Source organism: Malaclemys terrapin, chromosome 4 (genome assembly GCF_027887155.1).
Source record: "Malaclemys terrapin pileata isolate rMalTer1 chromosome 4, rMalTer1.hap1, whole genome shotgun sequence".
Lineage (NCBI taxonomy): Eukaryota > Metazoa > Chordata > Testudines > Emydidae > Malaclemys > Malaclemys terrapin.
The window spans coordinates 28,888,209-28,914,924 of NC_071508.1; the positions used below are offsets into that span (position 1 = coordinate 28,888,209).

General features: G+C 53.1%; 1 protein-coding gene across 1 annotated transcript; it reads left to right on the forward strand.

Moving 5' to 3' along the window:
* The first annotated feature begins 5,868 nt into the window (after positions 1-5,868).
* SARS1 (seryl-tRNA synthetase 1) lies at positions 5,869-26,462 on the forward strand. Its single transcript, XM_054026703.1, has 11 exons — positions 5,869-6,069; positions 9,774-9,844; positions 10,539-10,619; positions 12,608-12,766; positions 13,536-13,679; positions 14,294-14,449; positions 14,644-14,865; positions 15,445-15,574; positions 24,407-24,564; positions 25,231-25,360; positions 25,756-26,462. Exons 1-11 carry the CDS (start codon positions 5,934-5,936, stop codon positions 25,911-25,913), a joined length of 1,545 nt encoding a protein of 514 aa, XP_053882678.1. The 5' UTR covers positions 5,869-5,933; the 3' UTR covers positions 25,914-26,462.
* The last annotated feature ends 254 nt before the right edge of the window (positions 26,463-26,716 follow it).

Below are 26,716 nucleotides of genomic sequence, written 5' to 3' on the forward strand. Positions count from 1 at the left end.
AGCCCAGACGCGACTGGCCAGGGGCTGGGCGCAGCGTGCACGCTGCTGGGTCCCCACAGCAGGCCCGGGCTCAGGGGGTTTGGGCCCGGGCGCCAGAGCTGCAGCTGCCGAGCGCCACGTGCTTGGCCGCTTCCTCCCCCTGCAGCAGTGGGAGCTGCAGCAGCGGCTGCTCCTGAGTCCGGCTGCCCAGGTGGGGAGAAGGAACAGCCGCCGCCTGGCCCCACGGGCTGCCCCCCTACTCTCCCTCCAGGTATCGCGCCCGAGTCCTGCCTGCGCTCTGGGCCAGGCTGGACTCACTCACCCCTGCCTTGCGCTCACCCTGCGTCTCCCGGGCCTCCCTCTGCCGCTGCTTTTTTTTTTTTTTGCTCTGGTCACCCTGGGGGTGGAGTTGGGGCGAGGCCGGGGGTGCAGAAGGGGCCCCGTGGAGTGTCCTCTTTTTACAGGATTGAAATGTGGTAACCCTAAGTTACACTGATGTAAAACCACAGCAGTAACTCAAGCCCTGAGCGTGGAACATGAGCTCCCAGTAAGTTGGCAGCACAGTCCCTAGTTGGGTAAAGGAGCAGCGCAATGTTACTCAGTGTGTGAATGATTAAACCCGCGTGCATGTGTTCTGTCCACCAGGCCAAGCGCAGTACCACTCAACTGCTGGTCAAGGTGGGTGTGAAGCGGGCCCAGAATTCTCCCTAGCACCAGCTGCTGCCTTCAGGTTCTCCATGGAGATCGTTGCCGTTGATGCAGGACGGCTTGGCTCTGTTTGCAGAGCGCCTGGCACAATGGCCTCCCAATGCATGACTGGGGCTCCTGGGCACGACGGTTGCAAAAGAAATAATCTCTCATCACACCCTGGGCCTATCCCTCATAGTCAGACTGGGTCCTGCATTGGTCTGAGCACTTGTATTCTTGGAGCCCACAAACAGTCATCGCTGACAAGCTCATGCTGCTTTCAGGGCATTGGTGATACCGGTGTATTTAACTTTCCAATCAGCTATGTGGATTCGTCTTTCAGGTTAGAATCATTTCAGTTTGAAGCAACTCCATGGGAGGAAAATAAAGAGTCTGATTCTCCTTTTCCGCTCTGCCAGTTTCACTCCATTGATTTTACTCCCCGGTCAGTGGTGCAAGTGAGCTAGGAGTCGGGCCGGAATGAGCACAGGGCAGTTTATACCAAGTGCAGTTCAGAACAGGTCTCTTCTGCAATACCACACAATGGGGGATGTGTTTAAACAAGAATCCCTGTCTTAGAAACAGAGCAAGATGATTTGTTCGTGCTGCTTTTTGCACACCCTGTCTCCAGGCGGGGGGGGAGGTAGGCAGCGGTAATTGCCACTTTAGTCAATTCTACCACTCGGCACAAGACCAGGTGACCTACTCTGTATATTCCTTTGAAGTCAGAGAGCGCTGAGCTGCCTCAGCTATAGCCCTGTGCCAGCCTTGCTTTATGCGGGTACAGACACGTCGTCATTCCTTGCCAACCACTGCCAAAGTAACGACGTTTCTCGTTAACTGTGCCATCATCTTCCTAATTCTCCCTTTGACCTATGGGGAGAGAAAAGAGGCTGGGTTGCCTCCCATGGAAGAATCACAAGCAGCTCGGGGGTGTGCTGTACAGCCATGAGAGTGAGGCATCCCTTTGCTGTCCAACCATGTATCATCCCCCCCCCCCCCCCCCCATTCGCATGCCCCACAGCCACGGTGATGGGCTGGGAGCCCCAGAACAGTCCCTGAGTGCAGCCTTAGTCCAAGGCCATTTTTCTGTCATGTTCTGATTAGATTGTGAAGGGGAATGGTTCCTACTAAGTACTTGGCCACAGGGAGTGGGACATGAGTACAGTTATCCCAGTGTAGCGCTCACCGTTATTCAGGGGTGTATTGGTGTGATGAGACCAGTCAAACTGCCCTTATAGGCAAGCCCTAAGTATCACACATGTTCAAGGGGACATGTCAACTCTTGTGCCCAATGCTTTTATAAAAGAGAGTTAAAAGTGGTTCCATGCATTAAAACCCCTGCATGGTCCTGCCAATGTGTGGGGTTTTACAGTCAACTTTTCATGAGCTTTTTAATGCTGGGTGAGAGACCCACACAAACAGCCTGGGATGCTGAGCTAAGCCACAAGCCTGCAAACTTTGAAGTACATGTGTAACTCTAGGCCTGGGTGGGGTCCCACTGAAGGCTGTGGGGCTGCTCAGGTGAGACATGCTCAGTTGCAGGCTTGTGCTCTTGCTCCTGGACTATACAGGGAAAAGAGCAAAACTGACTAGCCACAAGGTGCTGTCAAAGGAGCGATGGAAAACACCAAACCCCTCTTGCCTGCAGCCTTCCCACTTAGTGATCTCACATGGTACTTGGCACGGGATCGTTTATAAGTCAGCCACATCCCTTTAACTCTCCTACACAACCCAGTATTGCCAACCCCAAAAATTCAAAAATCATGAGATTGGCTTTAAAATCATGAGATTATGTAAAAATAATAGATTTGATGCAGGGGCAGCAGAATAGGGGGGCCAAGGGGCCATCGTCCTCCCACTTTTCACTACAGGCCTGGCCCCCCTCCCCTCCTCTCCCCCTCCCAAGGCCCTGCCCCTTGGCCAGGTCAGAAGCTGGAGCCTGGCCCAGGAAAGAGTGGCCCAGGGAAAGCTGTGGGAGCTGCAGACCCTCCACCTGCCCGGGGTGGGAGGGCCTGACAGCACCCCTAGCCTGTGTCTCTGCCCCCCAGGCTCCCCACCAAGGGCAGATGAAGGGTCCGTGGCTCTCCACAGCTGCCCAGATGGCTCTTACCATGGCCTGGCCAGAAGCTGGAGCTGGGTTGGCATAAGAGCCGTGTGGGTAGCTGTGGGGAGCCACAGACCCTCTCCCTGCCCTGAGGGGGAGCCAGGGGCTGCTCTCGGGGCCCCCCAACCTGGGCAAGAGGTGGGGTCCGGGCTCCCGGGCCCGGCTCCAGCTTGGCTAGGGGGTGGAGCTTCAGGGGGAAGAGGCAGAGGTGGAGCCATGGAGGGGGCGGGGCCTTGGGGCCTCCCCCACATGTAGGAAGAATCCGTTGCCCCAATTTGATGTTTCTTTTATTTGCCTTCTGTTTTTTTAGCCTTTAGGGTGTACTGGAGTCACATTTTGAAGCTGTCTCTACAGCCATGAGGGCTAGAAACATACTTTTTCTTTAAGAATAAAGGCTGAAATCATCACAGATCCACTTGACCCCAGGAGCTGGGGCTTTAAGGAAAACAATAATTATCATGTAAAAAGCGACAGAGTCCTATGGCACCTTATAGACTAACAAATGTATTGGAGCATAAGCTTTCATGGGTGAATACTCCGTCAGACGCATGTAGTGAACATTTCCAGGGGCAGGTATAAATATACAGGCAAGAATCAGTCTACAGATAACGAGGTTAGTTCAATCAGGGAGGATGAGCCCCTCTTCTAGCAGTTGAGGTGTGAACACCAAGCGAGGAGAAACTGCTTTTGTAGTTGGCTAGCCATTCACAGTCTTTGTTTAATCCTGAGCTGATGGTGTCAAATTTGCAAATGAACTGAAGTTCAGCAGTTTCTCTTTGGAGTCTGGTCGTGAAATTTTTTTGCTGCAGGATGGCTACCTTTAAATCTGCTATTGTATGTCCAGGGAGGTTGAAGTGTTCTCCTACAGTTTTTTGCATATTGCCATTCCTAATATCTGACTTGTGTCCATTTATCCTTTTATGTAGGGACTCTCCAGTTTGGCCGATGTACATAGCAGAGGGGCATTGCTGGCACATGATGGCGTATATTACATTGGTGGACATGCAAGTGAATGAACCGGTGATGTTGTGGCTGATCTGGTTAGGTCCTGTGATGGTGTCGCTGGTGTAGATATGTGGGCAGTGTTGGCATCGGGGTTTGTTGCATGGATTAGTACCTGAGTTAGAGTTACTATGGTGAGGTGTGTGGTTGCTGGTGAGAATATGCTTAAGGTTGGCAGGTTGTCTGTGGGTGAGGACTGGCCTGCCTCCCAAGGCCTGTGAAAGCGAGGGATCGTTGTCCAAGATGGGTTGTAGATCACTGATGATGCGTTGGAGAGGTTTTAGCTGAGGACTGTAGGTGATGGCCAGTGGAGTTCTGTTGGTTTCTGTTTAAGGCTGACAACCTGCCAAACTTAAGCATATTCTCATCAGCAACCACACACCGCACCATAACAACTCTAACTCAGGAACCAATCCATGCAACAAACCTCGATGCCAACTCTGCCCACATTTACACCAGCGACACCATCACAGGACCTAACCAGATCAGCCACAACATCACCGGTTCATTCACCTGCACATCTACCAATGTAATATTCGCCATCATGTGCCAGCAATGCCCCTCTGCTATGTACATCAGCCACACACACCTATTGTGGAATAGACATGAGCAACACATCTCGAAGAACACCAGTTATGGAAAAGGTAACTGTCTTTTTTGTGTTTAAGCTCAACAAAGATTTCACTGTTAAGCCAAGATGGTTGCCTGCCATATTTGCTATTCTTTCTGCACATCAGGATGGTTTGTTCCTGCAGCTTCAATAAGGATTCTTTAAGATACAGTCAGCTCTTCTGGACTCCTTTCCCCCTCATATTAGCCTCCCAGGGAATCCTGCGCATTAGTTGCCTAAGGGAGTCAAAGTCTGCTTTTCTGAAATCCAGGGTCTGTATTCTGCTGCTCTCCTTTCTACCTTTTGTCAGGATCCTGAACTCAACCATCTCATGGTCACTGCTGCCCAGGTTGCCACCCACTTCTACTTCCCCTACCAATTATTCCCTGTTCGTGAGCAGCTAGTCAAGAGGAGCACGGCCCCTAGTTGGTTCCTCCAGCTGCAGCACTTGCACCAAGAAGTTGTCCCCAACACTCTCCAAAAACTTCCTGGATTGTCCATATATCCTCTTCATCAACTTGAAGAGTTTCAGCAGGTCCATCTCTGTCCACAACCGTTTTTAGAATTTCTGTCCATTCCGTCGGTTTTTGCTGATTTATCAGCTCCAGAGGTAACATATACTAAAGAAGAGCACAGAAGATTTTGAAGATGTTTCTGGTTGAGGATAGACGGATCAGTCAGAAGCTAAATGAAACGATCTTTCAGAACGGGCAAGAAGTGCTGCATTGCTGCTATCAAGGGACTCTGCTCCTCTAGTTTCTTGTATTCATAGTCTGTACCCTCCCACATCCCAACCTACTGCCTCAGCCGGGGGAGCTCCCTCCTACACCCTGAATTCCTCATTTCTGGCCCCACCCCAGAGCCCACACCCCGTAAGCCAGCCCGGTGAAAATGAGCTCAGCTAGTGAGGGAGCGGGGACAGAATGTGTGGAGGTCTGGACCTCAGAGAAGGGGTGGGGCAGGAGGCGGGACAAGGGTGATCAGTTTAATGCAAGTAGAAAGTTGGTTGAGGTCACGTGCCCAGGAGAGTTTTACCCCTGGAGTCACCAAGCTCCAGCCCATCAGGCTGGGCTCACTGTGCTCGATCGCGGACCCCGTGCAGAGGTGCTGGAACTAGGGGTGTTGGGGGGGCTGCTGCACCGCCGGCTTGAAGTGGATTCCGTCACATCCCGGGTTTGCAGTTTGGTCCAATGGCTCTCAGCACCCCCCACTGTACAAATTACTCCAGCACCTCCGCCCCCACGTGCTGCCCACGGCCGCTCCCGGGGCGGGACAAGGCCGGCGGGGCGGGGCTGCCTGCGGGCACGCTGCAGCTGGACGCCCCTGCGAGCCTACAGCGAGCCGGCAGGGTGCGCTCTAGCACCCTCCACCGGAAAGCTGCGCACGCGTATTGAGCAGTTGTACTGCCAGTTAGATGTTCCTACGCATGCGCCCTGCATCCCGTTTCCGGCGGGATCTGCGCGTTCCGCTGTCACCCGTTTCCTCATTGCCGCGCCTGCGCAGTGCCGACGTGTTGTTCCCCTCAGCCTGCTCGCTGCCGCCGGCACGATGGTGCTAGACCTGGACCTGTTCCGCGCCGACAAAGGCGGGGATCCCGGCCGCGTGCGGGACACGCAGATCAAGCGCTTCAAGGACCCGGCGCTGGTGGACGCTCTGGTGGAGGCGGACGGGGCCTGGCGGCGATGTAGGTGGCGGCCGGGGAGCGGGTCCCTGCCAGATGGGATCCGCTGCAGGGCGATGCGCATGCGCGAACGGGCGCTTCCCCTGGAGTCAGTGGGATCCCCTTGCATTTGGTGGGGAGGGGTCCCTGGGCTCTGGGTGTGGTTCCCCTTGCAGTGGGGGAGAAGGGGGTCCCTGGGCGTGGGCCACCTGCTGTTGACCTCTGGGTGTGGGCCAGCCCTTGCATCTCCATAGCCCCGTTCAGCCCCCCCTCCACTTTTGTAGGCTGTGAGGGTGACAGCAGCTGTCAGTGCAGGATTGTGCCCATAGCGAGGCAGGGCTGTTCTGGGTCCCTTTGTCCTAAGGCTGAGCAGGCAGTGATGCCCCCAGCAGCTGAGAGTCCTTTGGGGCTGGGCTGGACACAGTGTCCCCTGAGCCAGCAGAGCTGTGCAGATTGAAGTCAGTGGAGCTGCTGTGCTTGGACCCTCTGTAATCTCGGCCTTTCATTGTTGCTGCCTTTGGTAGGAACCCACTGATTTCGTAAGGGTGTGTATCATGCGCTCAGGTCTCTGGCTGGTTACCTGACCTTGGAATCCGGCCTGCACAATGACATTGTTCTGTTTTGCCCCGCTTCCATTCCACATGATTTCTGCAGCCAGTCAAACCAACGCTATAGCCCCTGAGTCCTGTAGTAATAAGTAATTAGAAATATCTGACAGATTGGAACCCATCTTTTGACTGCCTAAAGCATTGACTTCTGACTTCAGCAGTTCCTGAGATTACTGGTGGCTATGTCATAAGTGAAGTTTGGGGTGGGAAGAAGAGTAAGAATTAGGTGACTTTTAGGACAGTGGTTCTCAACCAGGGGTCCTGGGCCCCCGGTGAGGCCGCAAGCAGTTTCAGGGGAGCCACCAAGCATAGCTGGCATTAGACTCACTAGGGCCTAGGGCGGAAAGCCGAAGTCCAGCCATGCAGTACTGCAGCCCGCGGCCCCAAGCCCCACCACCCAGGACTGACACCAAAGCCTGAACAATTTAGCTTCACAGTGCCCCCTATGGTGTGGGGCCCTGGGAAGTTCCCCTTGCTACCTCCTAACACCAGCCCTGGTTTTCATATGCAGAAAAAACAGCTGGGCTGTGGAGTTTTTATAGCATGTTTGGGGGGCCTCAGAAAGAAAAAGATTGAGAACCCCTGTTTTAGGGTCTGATATGTCATGGGTTCACCAGTCCTGGAAATGCTTTGCCAGACCAGTACAGGTGTTCTCAGGACCAGTAAGCTTTTCCCAGCTCTGGTCCTGCAGCTGTGACCAGAGAGAAGAAGTAAATCAGCCCCTGATTTAGGAAAATCTCACATGGACTGAGACTAGCCAAGGGGATCTTTCTAATCTGAAACCTCATGTTTTGTGGGTTACTTATTGATCCATTTAAAGATCACCTATTTGTTGAGTAAATATGGTAGCTAATGAATTTATGTAGTTGTAATGGGAGACAGATCACTCTGGGAATCTGCAAAAGAGGCCACTATTTTTAGGATACAGAAGCTTATGTTGTTGAGGTTTTTTTAGCAATAGTAATTATTAGAATGTGAAGCCATTGGCTAAATAAAGTGTCTTTAACCCCACTTTTAATGTTAGTCTCTACGGTGCCACAAGTACTCCTGTTCTTTTAATGTAGTTGCCTTCATGTGGAAGAACCTCTTTCCTTGTTATGGAAAGAGGGCTGGGTTAATGCACATTGTCAGACAGCACTGTTTGCTGTCAGCATGCACTGTATTAATGTCTTGCGTATCTGGGCAGCGCTGCTTAAATGCAGACAGTGAGGCAGGAGGTTGCTGTAGTGAAGCTCTGGGCTGAAGGCAGTGTCGCAGTGGCTGTCCTCTGCTTTTGGGAGTGAGCACTTTGATGCAAGAGAAGCCTTTCTGCATTCAGTAGCTGTGCTGTGAATGTGCATTGGCATTTAAAGCAGGGGAGCACTATTTGGCAGGATGCTGCTTGGGGATTGGTGATTCATGTGTCTGATGCAATCCAGCTGCAATTAGCTTAGAAACTGATTCATTCATGCCACAGATCAAAAGTAGTCACTATTCGATCCGTTTGCACTGTCAGATCTCTGGGAATGCAACTTTATATTTGGGAGAGAAGGGCTGGAAGAATTTGCTTTTTGGTTTCTCTGCTGATGTTCCTAGCATTCAGAGCACCTTGGAAGAATATCATTCAGTGACACCACTTTTAATCCATTTTTTTTTAGTGGTGTGTGTGTGTATATATATATATATATATATATATATATATATATATATCCACCAATATAAATCTGAGCTTCCTGGTTGAATGATCTCAAAGCACATCACACATCTGTTAAGCTCCCTCTTCTCCCCCTTCCCCCCACATAAGTGTTACCAGTATTTACAAGGTATGAACTAGACCCCCATTAGCTACAGTACTAGACAGACCAGCCGGACGCAGTTCGGGTGGGAGTCCAAGCGGCTTTTTTTTTTTTTTTTTTTTTTTGCTTCGGCACGGCAGGGGGTGCGTGCTCAAATTTTTTTTACTGATGGGGTGTGTGATCAAAAAAGTTTGGAGACCACTGCTCTAATTAACAGGTTTCTGATCAGTTTCAAGCCTCCCTCTGTACTTCCCTGGCTGGAAGGGAGTAGGCACTTCCTGGTGTTCCTGTGCTGCAGAACCTCCTGGCTAAAGGGTGGGGTGAGGGAGGGAGGTTCACCTTCCCCTTTTCCCATGCCCCTGGCTAACACCAAGATGGCTAGGTCTCTGCTGTTCTATCTGACACCAGATCTTCATGTTTATGAGCCCTCCATTCTGGTTCCTGCATCTGCTGTTGCTGCTTCCAGCTTTTCCACACAGTAGCAGAGGAGGAAAATGAGCTAGTTCTTCTGTTTTTCCTGTTTCTCCCAAAGGTCTGAATATCTTCAGTGAAACTGACCAGGCTCTTGTCAGTTTCACTCTGCTGCTGCTTGGGAAAGCTGAGCAGAGGCCCTGGAGCTGTCTCTGTAGGCTCTGGTACATGGTAACATTTGGGAGCCTGTCTTAGCCCCCATAAGAAACTGGAAATGTTTTAAATGAAAATTGACATTTTTTCTGGAATCTGGAAGGGGTGGAAGGAGCTGCCTCACCCTCTCGCCATGTGTTTTCTGCTCTATGCTGACCAGTGGGGTGAAGGGATTGTTTTCAAGCCCTGAAAATTTAGCATCTCAGGCATAAAATTTCCTCCCTCACTCCGACTAATGATACAGTGAACAGTTTACCTTCCACTCGGGGTGAGTGGGACTGTGCATGTCTGAATTAAGCCACCCAGTGATTCTGTGAGGTAGTGAAGTACTGCTTTTGCTTTATAACTGGGAAAATGGTGTCACAGGGGGACTGACTTGCCCAAGGGCATGCAATGAGTTTGTGGCAGAGGGTTTCAGAGGGGTAGCCGTATATCTCTCAATCCTATTCCCGCTGTGATGCCATTCTTTCCCTCCGGGTTATGGAATGCCTGCTCAGGGCAAGTTTCTCCTCTCCATTTTGCCAACTCTCTGAATAAGATCTGTAAAGCTAATTGAAGTAAAGAGGGATTGAGTTGTGTATCTGAACTGTTTGTGTCTGCGATACATCACCTACAGGGATAACAACTTAGCAACTCAACAGGTTTCTGAATCTGCTACCAAATGTGTAGTTTCACTATGGAGATCACTGGTTTATTTTTTCCTCCAATGCCTCCTTTCCAGGCAGATTTCGTGCAGACAACTTGAACAAACTGAAGAACCTGTGCAGCAAAACGATAGGTGAGAAAATGAAGGTAAGAGAGAGGAGTGCTATGAAATCATAGCAGCTGTCTTCCCTGGTAACATGGTGCTAGGGTAGTGCTGATGTGGTGCTATTTGTTCTAGTCTTGTTGAAAAGCAGTGTAATCTGTCTAATCTTCCTGCAGTTGATGACCTCTAGTAGGAAGAAGTTTGCTTAGTGAATGATCTAAAAAGTGTCCATAGAAATTTTTGACAATGTCAAATTAAGGTTGTTGCATCAATAGACCTGAGAAAATTGTTCACATGTCAGATGTAGTGCCAAAGCATATAGCTAGTTATGGAGGGGAGGGATAGCTCAGTGGTTTGAGCATTGGCCTGCTAAACCCAGGATTGTGAGTTCAATCCTTGAGGGGGCCATTTAGGGATCTGGGGCAAAAATCTGTCTGGGGATTGGTCCTGGTTTGAGCAGGGGGTTGGACTAGATGACCTCCTGAGGTCCCTTCCAACCCTGATATTCTATGATTCTATAGTTAGAAGAATCCACTACCCTGCACAATCTAGCCATGATTTTCATTTTGTGTCATACTGTGGATCACTTTATAAGATGAAGTTTGAGATCCTCTCCTGGGTCCTCTCCTCCCAGTCCTGATTCCAAACATTGCAGCAGCTGTAGTGCGTACCCTTGTCACTGCTTACAACATATGTTCTTAGCATGCTCATTGTTCTTCTTGATTCTTCCCTTTGCAGAAAAAAGAGCCCAAGGGTGATGATGAGTCAGTACCAGAACATGCACAAAATCTTGATGGCCTCACTGCCGACATCTTAGCGGTGAGTTACACCCCCAGCTTTCAGGGGGCTGTGGGCACTCTGAAAAGTGACCATTGACCACCTGCCTTTTCTTTCATTCCTGTTTATCTCACCGTCTTCCAGGCTGAAGTCTGACTATTCTGTACTTCTGCAGTCAGCGACCTCCAGCCAAATCACTCTGTGCTGTGAACCTGTTAGATCTTGTTAGCTAGGTAAGGTCAGGCTGAGACAATACTTTAATAAGACACCTCTGAGGAACACACCAAAGTGCTATTGGCGATTCAGTCTGGGTTCTCTTTCCTCAGTCTGTACTGAACCAATTTCTCTGCCTGGAGACGAGGAGCATTGTGCTGCTGGAGGTGCCGTTTTTCAGCCAAAATGTGAATACAGGAATTGTCAGACTGGATCAGCACTCTGGTCGAGCTAAGTCAGTATCTCGCTTGCCAGCAGTGGCCAGCACCAGATGCTTTAGAGACAGGTACAAGAAACATTCAGGCACGAGAAATATTATTGTGTCCAAAATTCAATATTCAACAGTATCCACTATTAGAGCCAGATATTCTTATCCATAGAGATATGTGTTCAGTCCCTTTTTTAATCTTATAATTTTGGCCTTAACGTCCTTTGAACTATGGAACTCATTGCCAGTCACACACATGAAAAGGTATTTCCTTGTATTAGTTGTGGATTTACCACTTCTCCGTTTCTTTGCATGTCCCTTTGTTCTTGTGTTGTGAGACAGGGAGAACAGAAGCTTCTGATCTCCCTTCTCTAAACCAATCATTAGTTTTATAGACTTACTCATGGCTCCTCTTATTTCCCCCCCCTTCCTAAGGTCACAATCGTAGTCTCGTCAATCTCTCTTCAGATCAGTTTTACCATTGCCCTAATAATTTTTGTTGCTGTTCTCTGAACCCCTTTAATCCTCCTTTTTGAGATGCGATGGCCAGAACGGCGCACGGTTTTCTAAAGGAGGCACACTCAATTTATGTAATCGCATCAAGATATTTCCCATATGATTCCCATCCCTTTCCTTTTGCATCCTAAGATTTTATTTGCTTTTTGGCTGCAGCTGCACATTGAGCAGAGGTCTCCATTGAGTGGGCTACAGTGATGCCCGGGTCCCTTTCCTGAGCTGATCTAGTGAATTTAGAACCTTGTAAGGTTTATGAGTTGTTCAAATTATTCCATCCCAAGTGTAGTATTTGGGATTTGTCAACATTTAGCTTCATCTGCCATTTTGCTGCTCATTCCCCTAGCTTGATTAGGTCCCTCCGAAGTTCCTCACAGTTCTCTCTGGATTGGACTGACCTAAATAACTTATGTCATCTGCACCTCACTGCTCACCCCCGTTTCCAGATCACTAATAAATACATGAAGTAATGGTGGGCCTAATGAGAAACTTTAAGGCAACTTCATAGTCTGCCATGGTGAAAACTAACTGTTTATTCCTACTCTGATTCCTGCCTCTTAGCCGGATTTTGATCTATGACAATACACCTCTACCCCAATATAACGCGACCCAATATAACACGAATTTGGATATAATGCAGCAAAGCAGCGCTCCGGGGGGGCTGGGCTGCGCACTCCAGCGGATCAAAGCAAGTTCGATATAACGCGGTTTCACCTATAATGCGGTAAGATTTTTTTTTTTTTTTTGGCTCCCGAGAACAGCGTTCTATTGGGGTAGAGGTGTACTTTGTCTCTCACTCCGTGATGACATAGCTTCTGTAGTAGCCTCTTGTGAGGAACTTTGTCAAAGGCCTTTGACAGCCTAAATAAATTGTCAACTGGTTCTCCTTTATCCAATACTTTATTGACATATTCAGCAAAGTCTGTTTGATTAGTGAAACGTCATTTACCTCTGCAAAAGCCAGGTTGGTTAGGCAAAGATCAGAGTGGTTTGCGCTACTTAAAAAAACTTTTTTGGCCCTTTTCATGAGCATAGTGCTCATTTTCCCTGTTGTTTAAGCTGTATAGTGACATGCCCAGTGATTTGTGTGTAACAGGGTCTTCAGGTAACCCAGATTAAGAAAGTCCGTGTTCTCATTGATGAAGCCATCCTGAAGTGCGACGCCGAGCGTGTGAAACTGGAGGCGGAGCGGTTTGAAAGCCTCCGAGAAATTGGAAACCTCCTCCACCCCTCTGTGCCCATCAGCAACGACGAGGTAGGAGCCAAACGCATCCCCTCTATGTAGACGATGTCTCTGGCAGGTTTTGGGAAGTAACGTACAGTCAGCTTGAAACAGCCATGCACAGCACATCAAAGTGACCACAGACACAGTCAGCTAGTTCCCTGTTGCGAGGGGTTGCTGAGATCAGGTAGGGAGTGAATGAAATCTGCATTACAAGACAGGGTGTCCTGCAGCGAAGGAGCTCACTGAACACAAAGACCCGCTCAGCCAGTGTGGAACTCTCCACCATTGTTTAGTGCATACATGGGAAACTTAGGCAGAGCCAAACACTGGGATCTGCCCTTGCCCATTGCATTCACCCAGCAAGAATGTTTAACTCCAGGAATACAATTGGCCTGGGCCGGCAGCCAATGACATCATAATGTGCTGCCGGCAGGGATCAGCATTAGGGTTCCGAGCTGTGTCTGTCAGTTGCCTGGATTTAGTCGCTATGGAAACTGCAGAGCCAATCCCAAGGTGAGGGAGCCCCTCAGGTTGAGTCCAGTAACAGCTGTGGCAAGCGCTCAGACAAGTATTGATGCTCTCCACTGGGAGATGCCTGAGGCCTGAGCACTGACCCTTGTGGGGAAAGGTAGGGAGAGGAATGAGGGCCTAACCACTCCCTCTTCACTCCTTACCTGGCTTCCGCAGAACACACTGGCCCAGGGTTCTACATCCCGCACTGGGCCTGGCCTGGTGGGAGCAGGTATGAGAGGAGACTTCCAAGTGAGCCCTTGTTTTCCTCATCTTGCCTTGCATGCAGGATGCAGATAACCGAGTGGAGAGGATCTGGGGAGACTGCACGGTGAAGAAGAAGTACTCCCACGTGGACTTGGTGGTGATGGTGGATGGCTACGAGGGAGAAAAGGGGGCCATAGTAGCTGGAAGCAGAGGGTATTTCCTGAAGGTGAGATCCCCGAGCCCCAAACCTTCCTGGTTCTGGGACGCAGGAAAAGGAATCAGACAGACACAGAACAAACCACCTGGCTTTGTACCAAAGATCTGCTGCTTTCCTGCCATTTGTGCTGTACCTCCCTCTAATCCTGCAGTGGGCACAAGGGCATTTTCCGGTGCTGATCGTGTACTAGGCAGAGGGAGACTCTGCACGACTGGTGGAGTTCAGCCTTGCATTAGCTTTCTAAAGACAGCTGCATGTGCCACAATCAAAGGGTGTCAGACTGGGCTAGTGGTAGTATGACTAGTGCTGCATGTCTGCTGCTGTTGCTAAGCATGTTTTCAGCTTGAGACACTCCATGTCATGGCTGTGTATAAAACATTTTGGACCAAGACTTGCATGGGATAAGCCCTTCACCATTGTTTGTCCTCAGGTACCATCGGTTTGGACTCCTTTTTCTGTCCTAGTTATTGGCTCCGTTCTCTAAGCTGAGCTGTTTTAGGCACTTCTGGCCTGGTCATCAGAGGAGCTCAGTACACAGGACAGAAGTCGCATGCACTCAGCACCTCTAGAATCCGAGCCGTTAGTTCTTCATGTGACCTGAGAGGCTTATCTTGTGTTTGTAGGGTGCCCTGGTTTTCCTTGAGCAGGCGCTGATCCAGTATGCTCTGCAGACCCTGCTCAGCAAGGGATACACCCCTATCTACACACCCTTCTTCATGAGGAAAGAGGTGATGCAGGAGGTGGCTCAGCTCAGTCAGTTTGATGAGGAGCTTTACAAGGTAAGCTGCAAGGAAGGGCTTGTGCATCCTGATGCCAGCAAGCCAAGTACAGTTTTCTGTTAGTGTTTGCCATGGCAAAGGATCCTTATAGCCTCTGGCTCTTGCTATTCCTGGGGCCCAGGTCTCCGTTGCTGAGGCTGTTGTGTGTTCTGCTCTGGTACACTGACAGAGTGCTGTTCAACCCCCATCTCCAGGTCATTGGCAAGGGCAGTGAGAAATCAGAGGACAGCTCCGTCGATGAGAAGTACCTGATTGCTACCTCTGAGCAGCCAATTGCAGCTTTGCACAGGGATGAGTGGCTGAAGCCGGAGGATCTGCCCATCAGATATGCTGGGCTGTCCACCTGCTTCAGGCAGGAAGTTGGCTCGCACGGCCGTGACACCAGAGGCATCTTCCGGGTGCACCAGTTTGAAAAGGTAAAGGGATGCGTTGCTAGCCAGTTAGCTGGGAAATATTTGCAGGATGAGAGTAGATAAGAATGGGCTCGGGGGTCTTTCCTCCCAGGTGTAGGATATTTGAAGGGAAAATGAGTAATTAATACCTTGGAGCAGAGGGGAGCTGCAGAGCCCCCTCGCTGCGTGATCTGAGGGTGGTCTGCAAATTCAGTATCCTCAGAACAAGAGTGACTCCAGAAAGCCCCCTCTAGGGGTGGTGCAATAGGCTGCTGCTGGCCTCTTCCTAGTAAAGAGTAAAGTAGTTACAGATTTGTGAGACTGCAAAGGTCTTTGTGGCTCCTTTAGGGGTCTGTCAGTATAAATTGCTAGCAGTTTCCAGGCCTGCTGTCATTTCCCGTCACTGTTGGTTTGTTACACTGGAATTCCGTGAGACGGACATTGGAGAAAACATTCCCTACTGCAATCATCTCCTTGTCTTCTGGTTCCCGTTCTCTGAATCCACCATTCCTGGGCCTTGCCCCACCTGTGAGCAGCAGCACACTAAGACATGCAGTCCTACCCTCTGCACATTGTTAGTAGCTTCTCTCTCCTCGCCCCCAGATTGAGCAGTTTATCTTTGCGTCGCCTCATGACAACAAGTCGTGGGAGATGTTTGATGAAATGATCACGACTGCTGAGGAGTTCTACCAGTCGCTGGGCATTCCTTACCACGTCGTCAATATTGTCTCAGGTACGGAACTCGGCTCTCCTGGTCCGGGGTGCACACGCTCCTCTCTGTAGGGGTAATGTGACAGGACCAGCCTGCCATTGAAGGACAGAGGCCAAGACAGGAGGCGAGTGGGCAGGGCAGTGTCAGAGGAGCCAGCTCTGGCTCTGGTCCTGGCTTGGCTTCCGACCTACGGGTGAGCTTGGGCAAGCCCCGCCCCTCTGTGCCTCTGGTTAGACTGTGTACAGCACCCTGCGCGATGGGCTCTGGGCTCAGCCTCTGCGCACCGTTGTCCCACAGCCTGCTGGAAACTGGCTGGCGTGGTCGGGAAGGAGCCCAAAGTGACCCATTTCCTTGGTGGTCGCTGTGCAGTAACACTTCAGGGACATACACTGCAGTGGCTGTGCCCCAGCTCCGGGTAGTGCCCTGCCTAGCCATGGTCAGAGCAATCTTGGAGGGATAGAGAGCTCACTTGGGAAAAGTTAATCATTGACTTGTATTGAGTCTGAAATGGCTCGTCCCTTCCTCTGGGGAAGGAACTGCTGTGACCTGCTAGCAGCATCCGCAGGGAATTGAAAGCTGCAGGAGTGTTGGTTAGGCACTGCTGGGCCGAGGCTGTCAGTTTGTTCCACGTGCTACGCCATCACCATTACCTTGTGCTTTCCCCACCCCCAGCTGTCTTGCTCCCCCTGTTGGTGCTGAGCTAACATACAGCAATGGGGCCCTGACTGGGCTCCTACATGCTTCAGGAATACAGGTGCCGGGGGTTGGTTTCTGGTCCCCGTCTCCTCCCCAGGCCAGCGGGCGTGAGGTGCTGCAGAGAAGACAGGTTCATGCCGCGTGCTCCCACAGCCCCTTCTGGCTGGTGTAGAGGCAAGCTGAGTGACAGCAGGGAGGGGAGAGATCATAAGAACGGCCGTACCGGGTCAGACCAAAGGTCCATCTAGCCCAGTATCCTGTCTACCGACAGTGGCCAATGCCAGGTGCCCCAGAGGGAGTGGACCAACAGGGAATGATCAAGTGATCTCTCTCCTGCCATCCATCTCCACCCTCTGACAAACAGAGGCTAGGGACACCATTCCTTACCCATCTTGGCTAATAGCCATTAATGGACTTAACCACCATGAATTTATCCAGTTCTCTTTTAAATGCTGTTATAGTCCTAGCCTTCACAACCTCCTCAGGTAAGGAGTTCCACAAGTTGACTGTGCGCTGAGTGAAGAACTTCCTTGTATTTGTTTTAAACCTGCAGTCTATTAATTTCATTTGGTGACCCCTAGTTCTTATATTATGGGAATAAGTAAATAACTTTTCCTTATCCACTTTCTCCACATCATTCGTGATTTTATATATCTCTATCATATCCCCCCCTTAGTCTCCTCTTTTCCAAGCTGAAGAGTCCTAGCCTCTTTAATCTCTCCTCATATGGGACCTGTTCCAAACCCCTAATCATTTTAGTTGCCCTTTTCTGAACCTTTACTAGTGCCAATATATCTTTTTTTAGATGAGGAGACCACATCTGTACGCAGCATTCGACATGTGGGCGTACCATCGAATGCTTAGGGTGTGGCTTGAACCAGCCTTAGCTGGGAATCTGAACCTGAGCCTGAAGCTCCTCTTGCTAAGGCCGTGTCTACACTGGGGGATCTGTGATGTACAGGAGGTCTCACGATTTGGTGGCCCCTTCTGCCCGTTAGCTCTGACAGATGTTTTGCCTGGTGGCTCTTGTCATGGAGTGTGGGGGACTCAGGGCACTGTCCCCCCGGCTTCCTGTGATTCACCGTGACTCTCAGCCAGCTAGTAAAGCAGAAGGTTTATTGGATAACAGGAACACAGTCTACAGCAGAGCTTGTAGATACAACCAGGACCCCTCAGTCAAGTCCTCTTGGGGAGTGCAGGGAGCTTAGACCCCAACTTGGGGTTCCCTGCATTGCACCTCCCAGCCCAAACTGAAAAATTCCCAAATCCCTCCAGCAGCTCTCTCCCCCCTCCTCTTGCTCCTCCTCTCCTTTGTTCCGTCTCCCGGGCAGAAGGTGTCACTTCTCCCACCCCCTTTCCTGGCTCAGGTTACAGCTCAGGTAGTTCAATGCAATCCCAGGCTACATTCGCAGGTCAAATCTGCCTTGCTCCCTGCTCCGTCACATCTCTCCCCCCTTCGAGACTGAACTGAGCGGGGTCACTCTGACCAGTGACCTGGGGAAGTTCAGGGCCCCCTCTCCAGGACAACGCATCCGCTATCAAGTTGTCACTTCCCTTCACATGGACCACGTCCATGTCATAATCCTGCAAGAGCAGGCTCCACCTCAGGAGCTTGGCGTTGGCTCCTTTCATCTGGTGCAGCCAGGTCAGGGGAGAGTGGTCGGTGTGCACGGTGAAGTGTCGCCCAAAGAGAGATGGCTCTAGTTTCTTGAGGGCCCATACCATGGCCAGGCATTCCTTCTCGATGGCCGCGTAGTTCAGCTCCCGGGGTAGCAACTTCTTGCTCAGGTACACGACGGGGTGTGTCTCCCCCTTTTCATCCTCCTGCATTAACACCGCCCCCAGTCCCGTGTCTGAGGCGTCGGTGAACACCAAAAAGGGCTTGTCAAAGTCTGGGTTTGCCAGAACTGGGCCACTGACCAGAGCCTCCTTCAGTGCCCGGAGCGCTTCCTGGCACTCCTCGGTCCAGACCACATTGTCTGGCTTCCCTTTCTTGCACAACTCAGTGATGGGGGGGGCGGCAATGGCGCTAAAGTGGGGCATGAACCTTCGATAGTATCCCGCCATCCCAATAAAGGCCTGTTTGCTTTTTGGTTTGAGGAGCGGGCCAGTCTCTGATCGCCTCCACTTTGGCTGGTTCTGGCTTTAGGCAGCCGCTCCCCACCCAGTGACCTAGGTAGGATACTTCAGCCATCCCCACCTTGCACTTCTCAGCTTTTACGGTCAGCCCAGCCTCCTCGAGTCAGTCCAGCACTTGTCTAACCTGGGACACATGGTCCTCCCAGGTCTGGCTAAAGACGCAGATGTCGTCAATATATGCCACAGCAAAACTCTCCATCCCCCTCAGTAGCTGATCCACCAGGCACTGGAAGGTGGCTGGCGCACCCTTGAGGCTGAAAGGCAGGGTCAGGAACTCATAGAGCCCCAGAGGGGTGATAAAGGCCGATTTCAGCCTGGCATCTGCATCCAGCGGCACTTGCCAATAGCCCTTAGTAAGATCCATGGTGGTTAGGTACCGAGCGCCTACCAGCTTGTCTAGGAGCTCGTCAGGCCTGGGCATGGGATAGGCATCGGCTACAGTGATGGCATTGAGCTTCCAATAGTCCACACAGAACCGGATTGACCCGTCCTTTTTGGGGACCAGCACCACCGGCGAGGCCCAAGGACTGGAAGATGGCTGGGTCACCCCCAAAGCCAGCATGTCATTGACCTCTCTTTCCAGGTCCTGAGCAGTTTTCCCTGTGACTCGGAAGGGGGAGCATTTTATAGGCGGGTGCGATCCTGTCTGCACCTGGTGGACAGTCAGATTAGTGTGTCCAGGCTGGTTGGAAAACAGCTGTCAGTACAGATGCAGCACCCCTCCGATCTCAGCTTGCTGGGTAGGGGTTAGCTGGTCAGAGAGGGGAATTGTTTCCAGGGGGGAATCAGCTCTTGTCCCAGGGAATAGATCTACTAAAGGGTCATCTCCCTGCTCCTCCCAGTGCCCACACACGGCCAACACCACATTTCCCCCTGTCATAATATGGCTTCATCATATTTACATGGTACACCCGGCGGTGGTGCGCCCGGTTCGACAGCTCCACCACATAGTTTACCTCATTTAGTTGCTTGACAACCTTGAAGGGCCCTTCCCATGCGGCCTGGAGTTTGTTCTTCCTCACGAGGATGAGGACCATCACCTGATCCCTGGTGGCAAAGGCGCGGGCCCGCGCCGTGCTGTCATACCAGAACTTCTGCTTCCTCTGGGCTCGGGCCAGATTTTCCTTGGCCAGGCCCATGAGCTCCCGGAAGGTCAGGACATACTCCACCACCGACTCTCCATCAGGAGGGGCCTTCCCCTCCCATTCGTCTCTCATCAGGTCCAGGGGCCCCCTTACCCGCCTTCCATATAACAGTTCGAAATGCGAAAACCCGGTAGACTCCTGGGGTACCTCCCTGTACGCGAACAGCAGGCGAGGTAAGTACTTGTCCCAGTCCTGTGGGTGCTGGTTCATAAATGGTTTTTAGCATCATCTTTAGTGTCCTGTTGAACCTCTCCACCAGCCCATTGGATTGGGGGTGATACGCTGAGGCCCAGTTGTGCCAGACCCCGCAATTCTCCCACAAGCACTGGAGTAGGGCCGACATGAAGTTGGACCCTTGGACAGTTAAGACTTCCTAGGGAAACCCCACTCGGCTGAAAATGGTGAGCAGCGCATCTGCCACAGTGTCCGCTTTGATGGACGATAAGGGCACTGCCTCGGGGTAGCGAGTGGCGAAATCTACCACCACCAGAATGTATTTCTTCCCTGACTGGGTCATCTTGCTGAGAGGTCCCACTATGTCCATAGCCACCTTCTGGAAAGGCTCCTCTATGATGGGCAAAGGCCACAACGCTGCTTTCCTCTTGTCCCGGGCCTTCCCCACCCTCTGACAGGGGTCACAGGATCGGCAGTACTGTCGGACGTTGGTAAAGACCCCAGGCCAGTAAAAGTTCTGTAGCAGCCTCTGCCTGGTGCGCCGGATTCCCTGGTGCCCTGCGAGAGGGATGTCATGGGCCAGGTACAGTAGCTTGTGGCGAAACTTCTGGGGAACCACCAGCTGCCTCCTGATCCCCCACAACTCCGCTTCCCCTGGGGAAGCCCATTCTCGGTACAGGAACCCCTTCTCCCACAGGAACCTCTCCTGGCAGCCTCTCCCCATGGTCTGTACCGCCCTGAGGTCTGCCAGGTCCCTTATCTTCTGCAAGGAGGGATCTTTCTGCAAGTCGGCCTGGAGCTCAGCAGCTGGGACAGGGCTGGGCGCACCTGCTCTCTCTCGCTGGCTGGGTCTGAGGCCGCAGCCCCCCTGAGCTGTGTCCCTGGGCGGTCCCTCCCCACCAGGTTAGGGTCCTGCGCCTCGGGCAAGGTACCCTTCCCAAGGTCAGGGTGCAGTGCCCCTCGCTGGCTCTGATTACGGGTCACGACCAGGGCACCCGGAGGGTCGCTTGGCCAGACCTCCCGGTCCCCCTCCATCAACACCTCAGTGGGCAAATGGTGGTGCACCCCCACATCCTTGGGGCCCTCCTTGGCCCCCCACTTCAGGTGTACCCTCGCCACAGGCACCTTGAATGGGGTCCCACCCACCCCCGTCAGGGTCAGGTAGGTGTCGGGCACCACCCGATCTGGGGCCACCACCTCGGGCCGGGCCAGCGTTACCTCTGCGCCCGTATCCCAGTATCCATTGACCTTCCTCCCATCCACCTCCAGGGGAACAAGGCACTCTCTCCGGAGGGGCAGCCCCGCGCCCACCCTGTAAACCGAAAACCCTGAGTTTGGAGCATCCAGCCCCCCAGAGGAGCTGGCCTGGAGCTCTCCTCCTTCCTTAGCAGGTGGTACTCTGCGAGTCCCCCTTCCCTGGGAATGCTGCCTCTCGCCCGGCTGGGTCTCTACCCAGTCAACCCTCTGTGGGTTCGGTCTGCTCAGTCTGTCCCTGAGCCTGGGGCACTGGGCCCATATGTGGCCTCTCTGACCACAGTGATAACAGTCCATGTCCCGTGGGTCCCCTTGAGTGGGTCGGATGGACCTGACGCTGGATGTTCCCCTTTGGTGGGGGTTCTCCATAGTTCCTCGCTGGGAGGTCCCATGGTGACTCTCTCTCTGCGTTGTGGCGGGCCTGTTCCTTTGGGACTCCTCCCGGTTATCCCCGGCCCGACTGTTCACAAACTCGTCGGCCAGCTGGCCTGCATGCTGCGGGTTCTCTGGCTTTTGGTCCATCAACCATCGCCTCAGGTCAGATGGGCACTGCTCATACACGTGCTCCAGTACGAATAGGTCAAGCAGGTCCTCTTTAGTTTGGGCCCCAGCTGTCCACTTGCGGGCATACCCCTGCACCCGGTTGGCTAGTTGTAGGTATGTGACCTCATGGGTTTTACGCTGACTCCGGAACCTTTTCCAGTACATCTCAGGGGTCAGCCCAAACTCGCGGAGCAGGGCCTTCTTGAACATTTCGTAGTCCCCCATCTCCGCCCTTTTCAGTTGGCTGTACACCTCCCTGGCTGTGGAGTCCAGTGAGGGGATGAGAAACTGGAGCCTGTCTGCAGGGTCAACCTGGAGCAGCTTGCAGGTATTCTCAAAGGCCGTCAGGAAGGTATCTATGTCCTCCCCCTCCTTACGCTGGGCCAGGAAGCACTTATCAAAGCTCTTTGCAGTCTTGGGTCCCCCCTCGCTCACCGCAGCCGGGGCTCCACTGCTCCTCAGCCTGGCCAGTTCCAGCTCATGCTGACGTTGGTTCTCCTCATGCTGACGTTGGTCTCGCTCATGCTGACGTTGTTTCTCCTTCTCTTCCTGCTCATGCTTCAGTTCTTGCTGCCTTAACTCGAACTCTTTCAGTCTCCGCTCCCTGTCATATTCCAGTCGCATCCGCTCCCGGGATGGGGAGCTCTGCCGGGACGATCCCCTGCTGGCCGCCGGGGTCAGGGTGCCCTCGGTATTCGCTGGACTTCCCCCAACCCCTCCCCTAGGTATAGGTAGGCGGAGTCTCAGGATGTCCTCGGCAGCAGTGTGACCCCTCCCAGCCATGTCAGGCCCCGGAGCCCACACTGCATCCGCCGAGCAGCTTCTCTCAGGGACAGGGCTCGGTTCATCCAAGCGATCCCTCTCCTCGAGCTGGGCAATTAGCTGTTCTTTGGTGGACCTCCCAATGCGCAGCCCCCTCTGCCTACACAGCTCCACCAGGTCGCTCTTAAGGCGTTTAGCATACATCCTCCTGCTGGCCACTCGCCGGCCTGTGCTCTCCGCTTTCCACCGTTCCAGGGGGACCCCTAGTGTGCCAGCCCTTCTTCAGGTCACCACCTCTCTGCCAGGGTCGAGCTGCAGACTCCTCCACCCCGGGACCGTTCACTGCGATCCCCCGGGGGACCCTGTTACTGCAAAAGTCCTTCTCACTGGTCACACACTCCCAGGGGTTAATCGCCCCCTGAACCATCTCTCTCTGACTCTTCAGCCCACCTGGTCCCAGTCGATCCCCCTTCGTTTTACTGCTCCCCAGTCACTTACTGCAGGAAGCGCCGTCCACGGGGTGCAGTAGATCTCACCACTACCACCAGTTGTCGCGGAGTGTCGGGGACTCAGGTCCCTGTACCCCCAGCTTCCTGCGATTCACCATGACTCTCAGCCAGCCAGTAAAGTGGAAGGTTTATTGGATAACAGGAACACAGTCTACAGCAGAGCTTGTAGATACAACCAGGACCCCTCAATCAAGTCCTCTTGGGGAGTGCAGGGAGCTTAGACCCTAGCTTGGGGTTCCCTGCATTGCACCTCCCTGCCCAAACTGAAAAATTCCCAAATCCCTCTAGCAGCTCTCTCCCCCCTCGCCTCTGCTCCTCCTCTCCTTTGTTCCGTCTCCCGGACAGAAGGTGTCACTTCTCCCACCCCCCTTCGTGGCTCAGGTTACAGCTCGGGTAGCTCAATGTAACTCCCAGGCTACATTCCCAGGTCAAATCCGCCCTGCTCCCTCACAGCTCTGTGTTGGCAAACCCCCCTAGCATCAATATGGACAAGCCAGGTCGTGGGAGTTTTTCTGTTGGCAGAGTGATACCACCTTCCCTGAGGAGGTCAGCAGAAGCCCTCTTGTGGGGGTTTGCCAGTGTAGCTTTGTTGGCTGGTAGTACGGTTCTCTCACCCCCCTCCTGACATGGCTGTGCAGTGTAGACCTGGCCTCTGTCGTCTGGCTGAGCCTCAATATGGCGGTGCCCCTGGTTTCTCAGAAGGCCCGCCCAGGCCGAATGCCTTGTAACCCTGTATGAGCTGGAAGAGCTGGGCGAGAGCCGAGCACGACGCTCCTGTCTCTTGTAAGGCTTGGCAAGTTGGCTTGACGTTGCCTTTGTTGTTAGCAATGGCAGGTGGCTAATGAGGCGGGTCCCCTTGACAGGTGGAAGTTTGGAGCAGACGTCACCCGGCAGATCTTGGAGGCTGCTGTGCAGCGGTTGGTGTGCTGAGGCTCTTTCTCACAGTTCACTTATTCAGCCTTCATCCCTCTTTAAAACAAGGGACTGAGAGGGGAAGGTACTACAGATTCTCTACACGGGCCCTGTGCCCCGGAGCTGCTGCACTGCACTGGGGAGTGGGAAGGGGAGCTGATAAAGTACAGCCGGAGTGGGGCTGGGCGGGAATGGCATTCGTGTCGGGTAGGTCTGATCACCTGTCCGGTCCCTGCTCACTGGCCAGGCTCCTTCTCCCCTGAGGAGCTGGCATAGGAAGGGGAGAACAGGGAAGCCTAGCCCAGGAGCCACTCTGAGTGCGAGATGGGCCAGAGGGTCATCCAGCAGGAATTGACGCTCCAAGCCCCACCCCGGAGCAGTGGCAGAAAGGGGGCTAGAAGAGAATCAGCCCTAGATCCTCCTCTTCCAGGAGAATCCCCATTGCCTAGAGTCCTGCAGAACCCTAAGTACTAGTCTTCGCTATGGCGCTGTGTCTCGGGGGTTTCTAAGGTGCCTGTCACCCGGGTCTCTAGGCCCCATAATCGTTTGTGGTGAAACCAGAGCGCAGCAGTTGGGCAGGTAACTTAGCAGGGCAGGCTTTGCCCTCTGTCCCTGCAAAGTCACTGCTGGGTTGCAGGCAGCATTCGGTGCATTCTCCCTGCTACCATCCAGCTGCTGCCTTGCCAGCCAGCCCAAGTACCTGCCTCCCGCTCTCGCAGGCTCCCTGAACCACGCTGCTAGTAAGAAGCTGGACCTCGAGGCTTGGTTCCCAGGGTCGAGCGCCTTCCGGGAGCTGGTCTCCTGCTCCAACTGCACAGACTACCAGGCCCGTCGCCTGCGGATCCGCTATGGGCAGACCAAGAAAATGATGGACAAAGTAGGTGTCATTTCAGTACCTCCCTTTTACTCTCCGTGTGGATCCTGGGGCAGCTGAATACCCATCTCGGAGCAGTTACCTCCAAGGCTTCTGCTGCTGCTGCATGCTCAGTGTCTGCCTGGCTAGCTGCTCTCCCCACTGGGATCTTTGCTCCAGCGTTCCTCACTCTCCCCCTCACAGTGAAGAGCTGTATTCCTTGCCAGCGCAGTGTTCCATCCTGGGAGAGCACATCCCTCCTTCCAAAGGGCGAGATCCTTGCTGAGCAGCCCTGAGCATCAGCCACTCCATCCTCTCTGCTGGGTCCCGGTTAGAGCTGGTCAGAAAATTTGGGGGTGGGGAGGTGTCTTCTGCAGAAAATTTTGATGGGAACCTCCTCCCCCTACCCCCTCTTCAGTTTTCACCTAAATTTTCCAGGGATAACTGTGAGTGGGTTGGGACAAAAATTCAGATATGTAAATACTTTGGCCCCAAACTGAAATCTTGATTTGGAAATGCTGCTGTGGTGCCTCCCATTGGGCTCCCTGGTCAATGATGCATCGGTCTCCCCTCTGGGGGAGGGGAAGCAGCTCCTTAGCCTGCTGGTGTGTCTGTGGGGTGCACCCTGCGGGCCTTGGCGAGGGCTCCTCACGAGCCCTGTTCCTGGGGTCACTGGCTTTGTCCTTGCAGGTGGAGTTTGTCCATATGCTAAATGCTACCATGTGTGCCACGACCCGCACGATCTGTGCCATCCTGGAGAACTACCAGACACAGGACGGCATCGTCGTGCCAGAGAAACTGAAGGGTTTCATGCCGCCAGGTACAACTCGGAAACCCCTTCACGTGGCACCCCTGCTTTATGCTTTGACCCACCTCTCCCTATCTGCTGTCTCCTCCCCCACCTGGTAGCATAGGAGAGAGGTTCTAGCACCGGAGAGGCAGGGCGAGGGGGGACGCTGGCCTGGAGCAAGTCCAGTCTGCTCATTCCTTCCCAGCGCTAATATCTCTCCTGGATTTCTCCCCTTGGGCCCACTGCTTCCCATGTGACTCTTCTGCAAGTTCTCAGGTTGTGGCTGTGGGGACTGGAGGAACGAGGGCTTCTGGGCAGGGCTTTCCTTGGTGATGTAAAGGGGAATGGCTCTCAGGCCAGGAGAGCTGGAGAGCAAAGTTCCTAGCCTGCTCTCACCATGGGTAACTGCCTGTGTCTCTCGGCAGGGCTGAAGGAAATGATCCCCTTTGTGAAACCTGCTCCCATTGACCAGGAACCTTTCAAGAAACAGAAGAAGCAGCACGAAGGAAGCAAAAAGAAACCAGTCGGTGGCGATAGTGTCCTGGAAGGGCGAATGCAGAACATGGGCGTAAACGACGCCTAAACCCAGCTCCCCTGTCATCTCCCTGAGGCAGTGCAGTCTGGTGTGTGGAGCCCAGGGCTGGGAGCCAAGCTCCTGGGTTCCAGTCTCAGCTTGGTCACCAGCTGCCTGCGTGACCTGGGGCAAATCACTCCCCTCTGCTTCGTGTCCCCCGCTGGAGCACGGGATGGCACTTAACTCCCCTGCCTCATGGGGTGCTGAGGCTCCAGCACCTGGACGGTGGAAAGCACTCGCAGTGCCACCTGGTATTCTCCCAAGCAGCCATGTCCCTCCAATTATGTTCAGTAACCTGTGGAAAGAGTTTCCCTGGGGGTCCCTAGCTGGGAACCTGGGCAGGGCAAAGTGCTGATGTCCTGTTCATGCTCTCGACACCCCCCACCTGAATCCCAAGGGTAAGGAGATGAGAAGGGAAAAACCAAGCTGGGCTCTTGTTACGTATGTGACTTTACTGTAGCCATAGTCTCTTTGCATGGATGTAGGATTGTCTCTGAATCAATGCAATACAATAAAGCAATGTAGGGAGACAGCTGTCCAGGGCTCCTCACCACTGGCTCTTTGGGCTCCTGCTGCTTTGTCCCCGTAGCTTAGACCAGTCCGCTCAGGTTCCTCTGTGGGCGAGTGAGCCGATGGCCTGCAGATGCTCACTCTCCTTAGCGGTACTAGCCCACCAGGAAGGCTGCTGAGTCCCTGGGCACCTGCTGCTCAACAGGAGAGCAAGTCCCCGCCTCAGGCCACCCAGCAGGCCAGGGGCACAGCTTCTCTGGCTGTGGTACTCTCCCTGGTGGATGAGAGCTGGAAATGCAGGT

Excerpts from the sequence above, each read along its gene's own strand:
- SARS1 (XM_054026703.1), top strand. The coding sequence starts at position 5,934 with ATGGTGCTAGACCTGGACCTGTTCCGCGCCGACAAAGGCGGGGATCCC. Across the intron at positions 6,070-9,773 it reads GGACGGGGCCTGGCGGCGAT|GCAGATTTCGTGCAGACAAC; the intron begins GTAGGTGGCGGC and ends CCTCCTTTCCAG. Across the intron at positions 25,361-25,755 it reads GAAGGGTTTCATGCCGCCAG|GGCTGAAGGAAATGATCCCC; the intron begins GTACAACTCGGA and ends GTCTCTCGGCAG.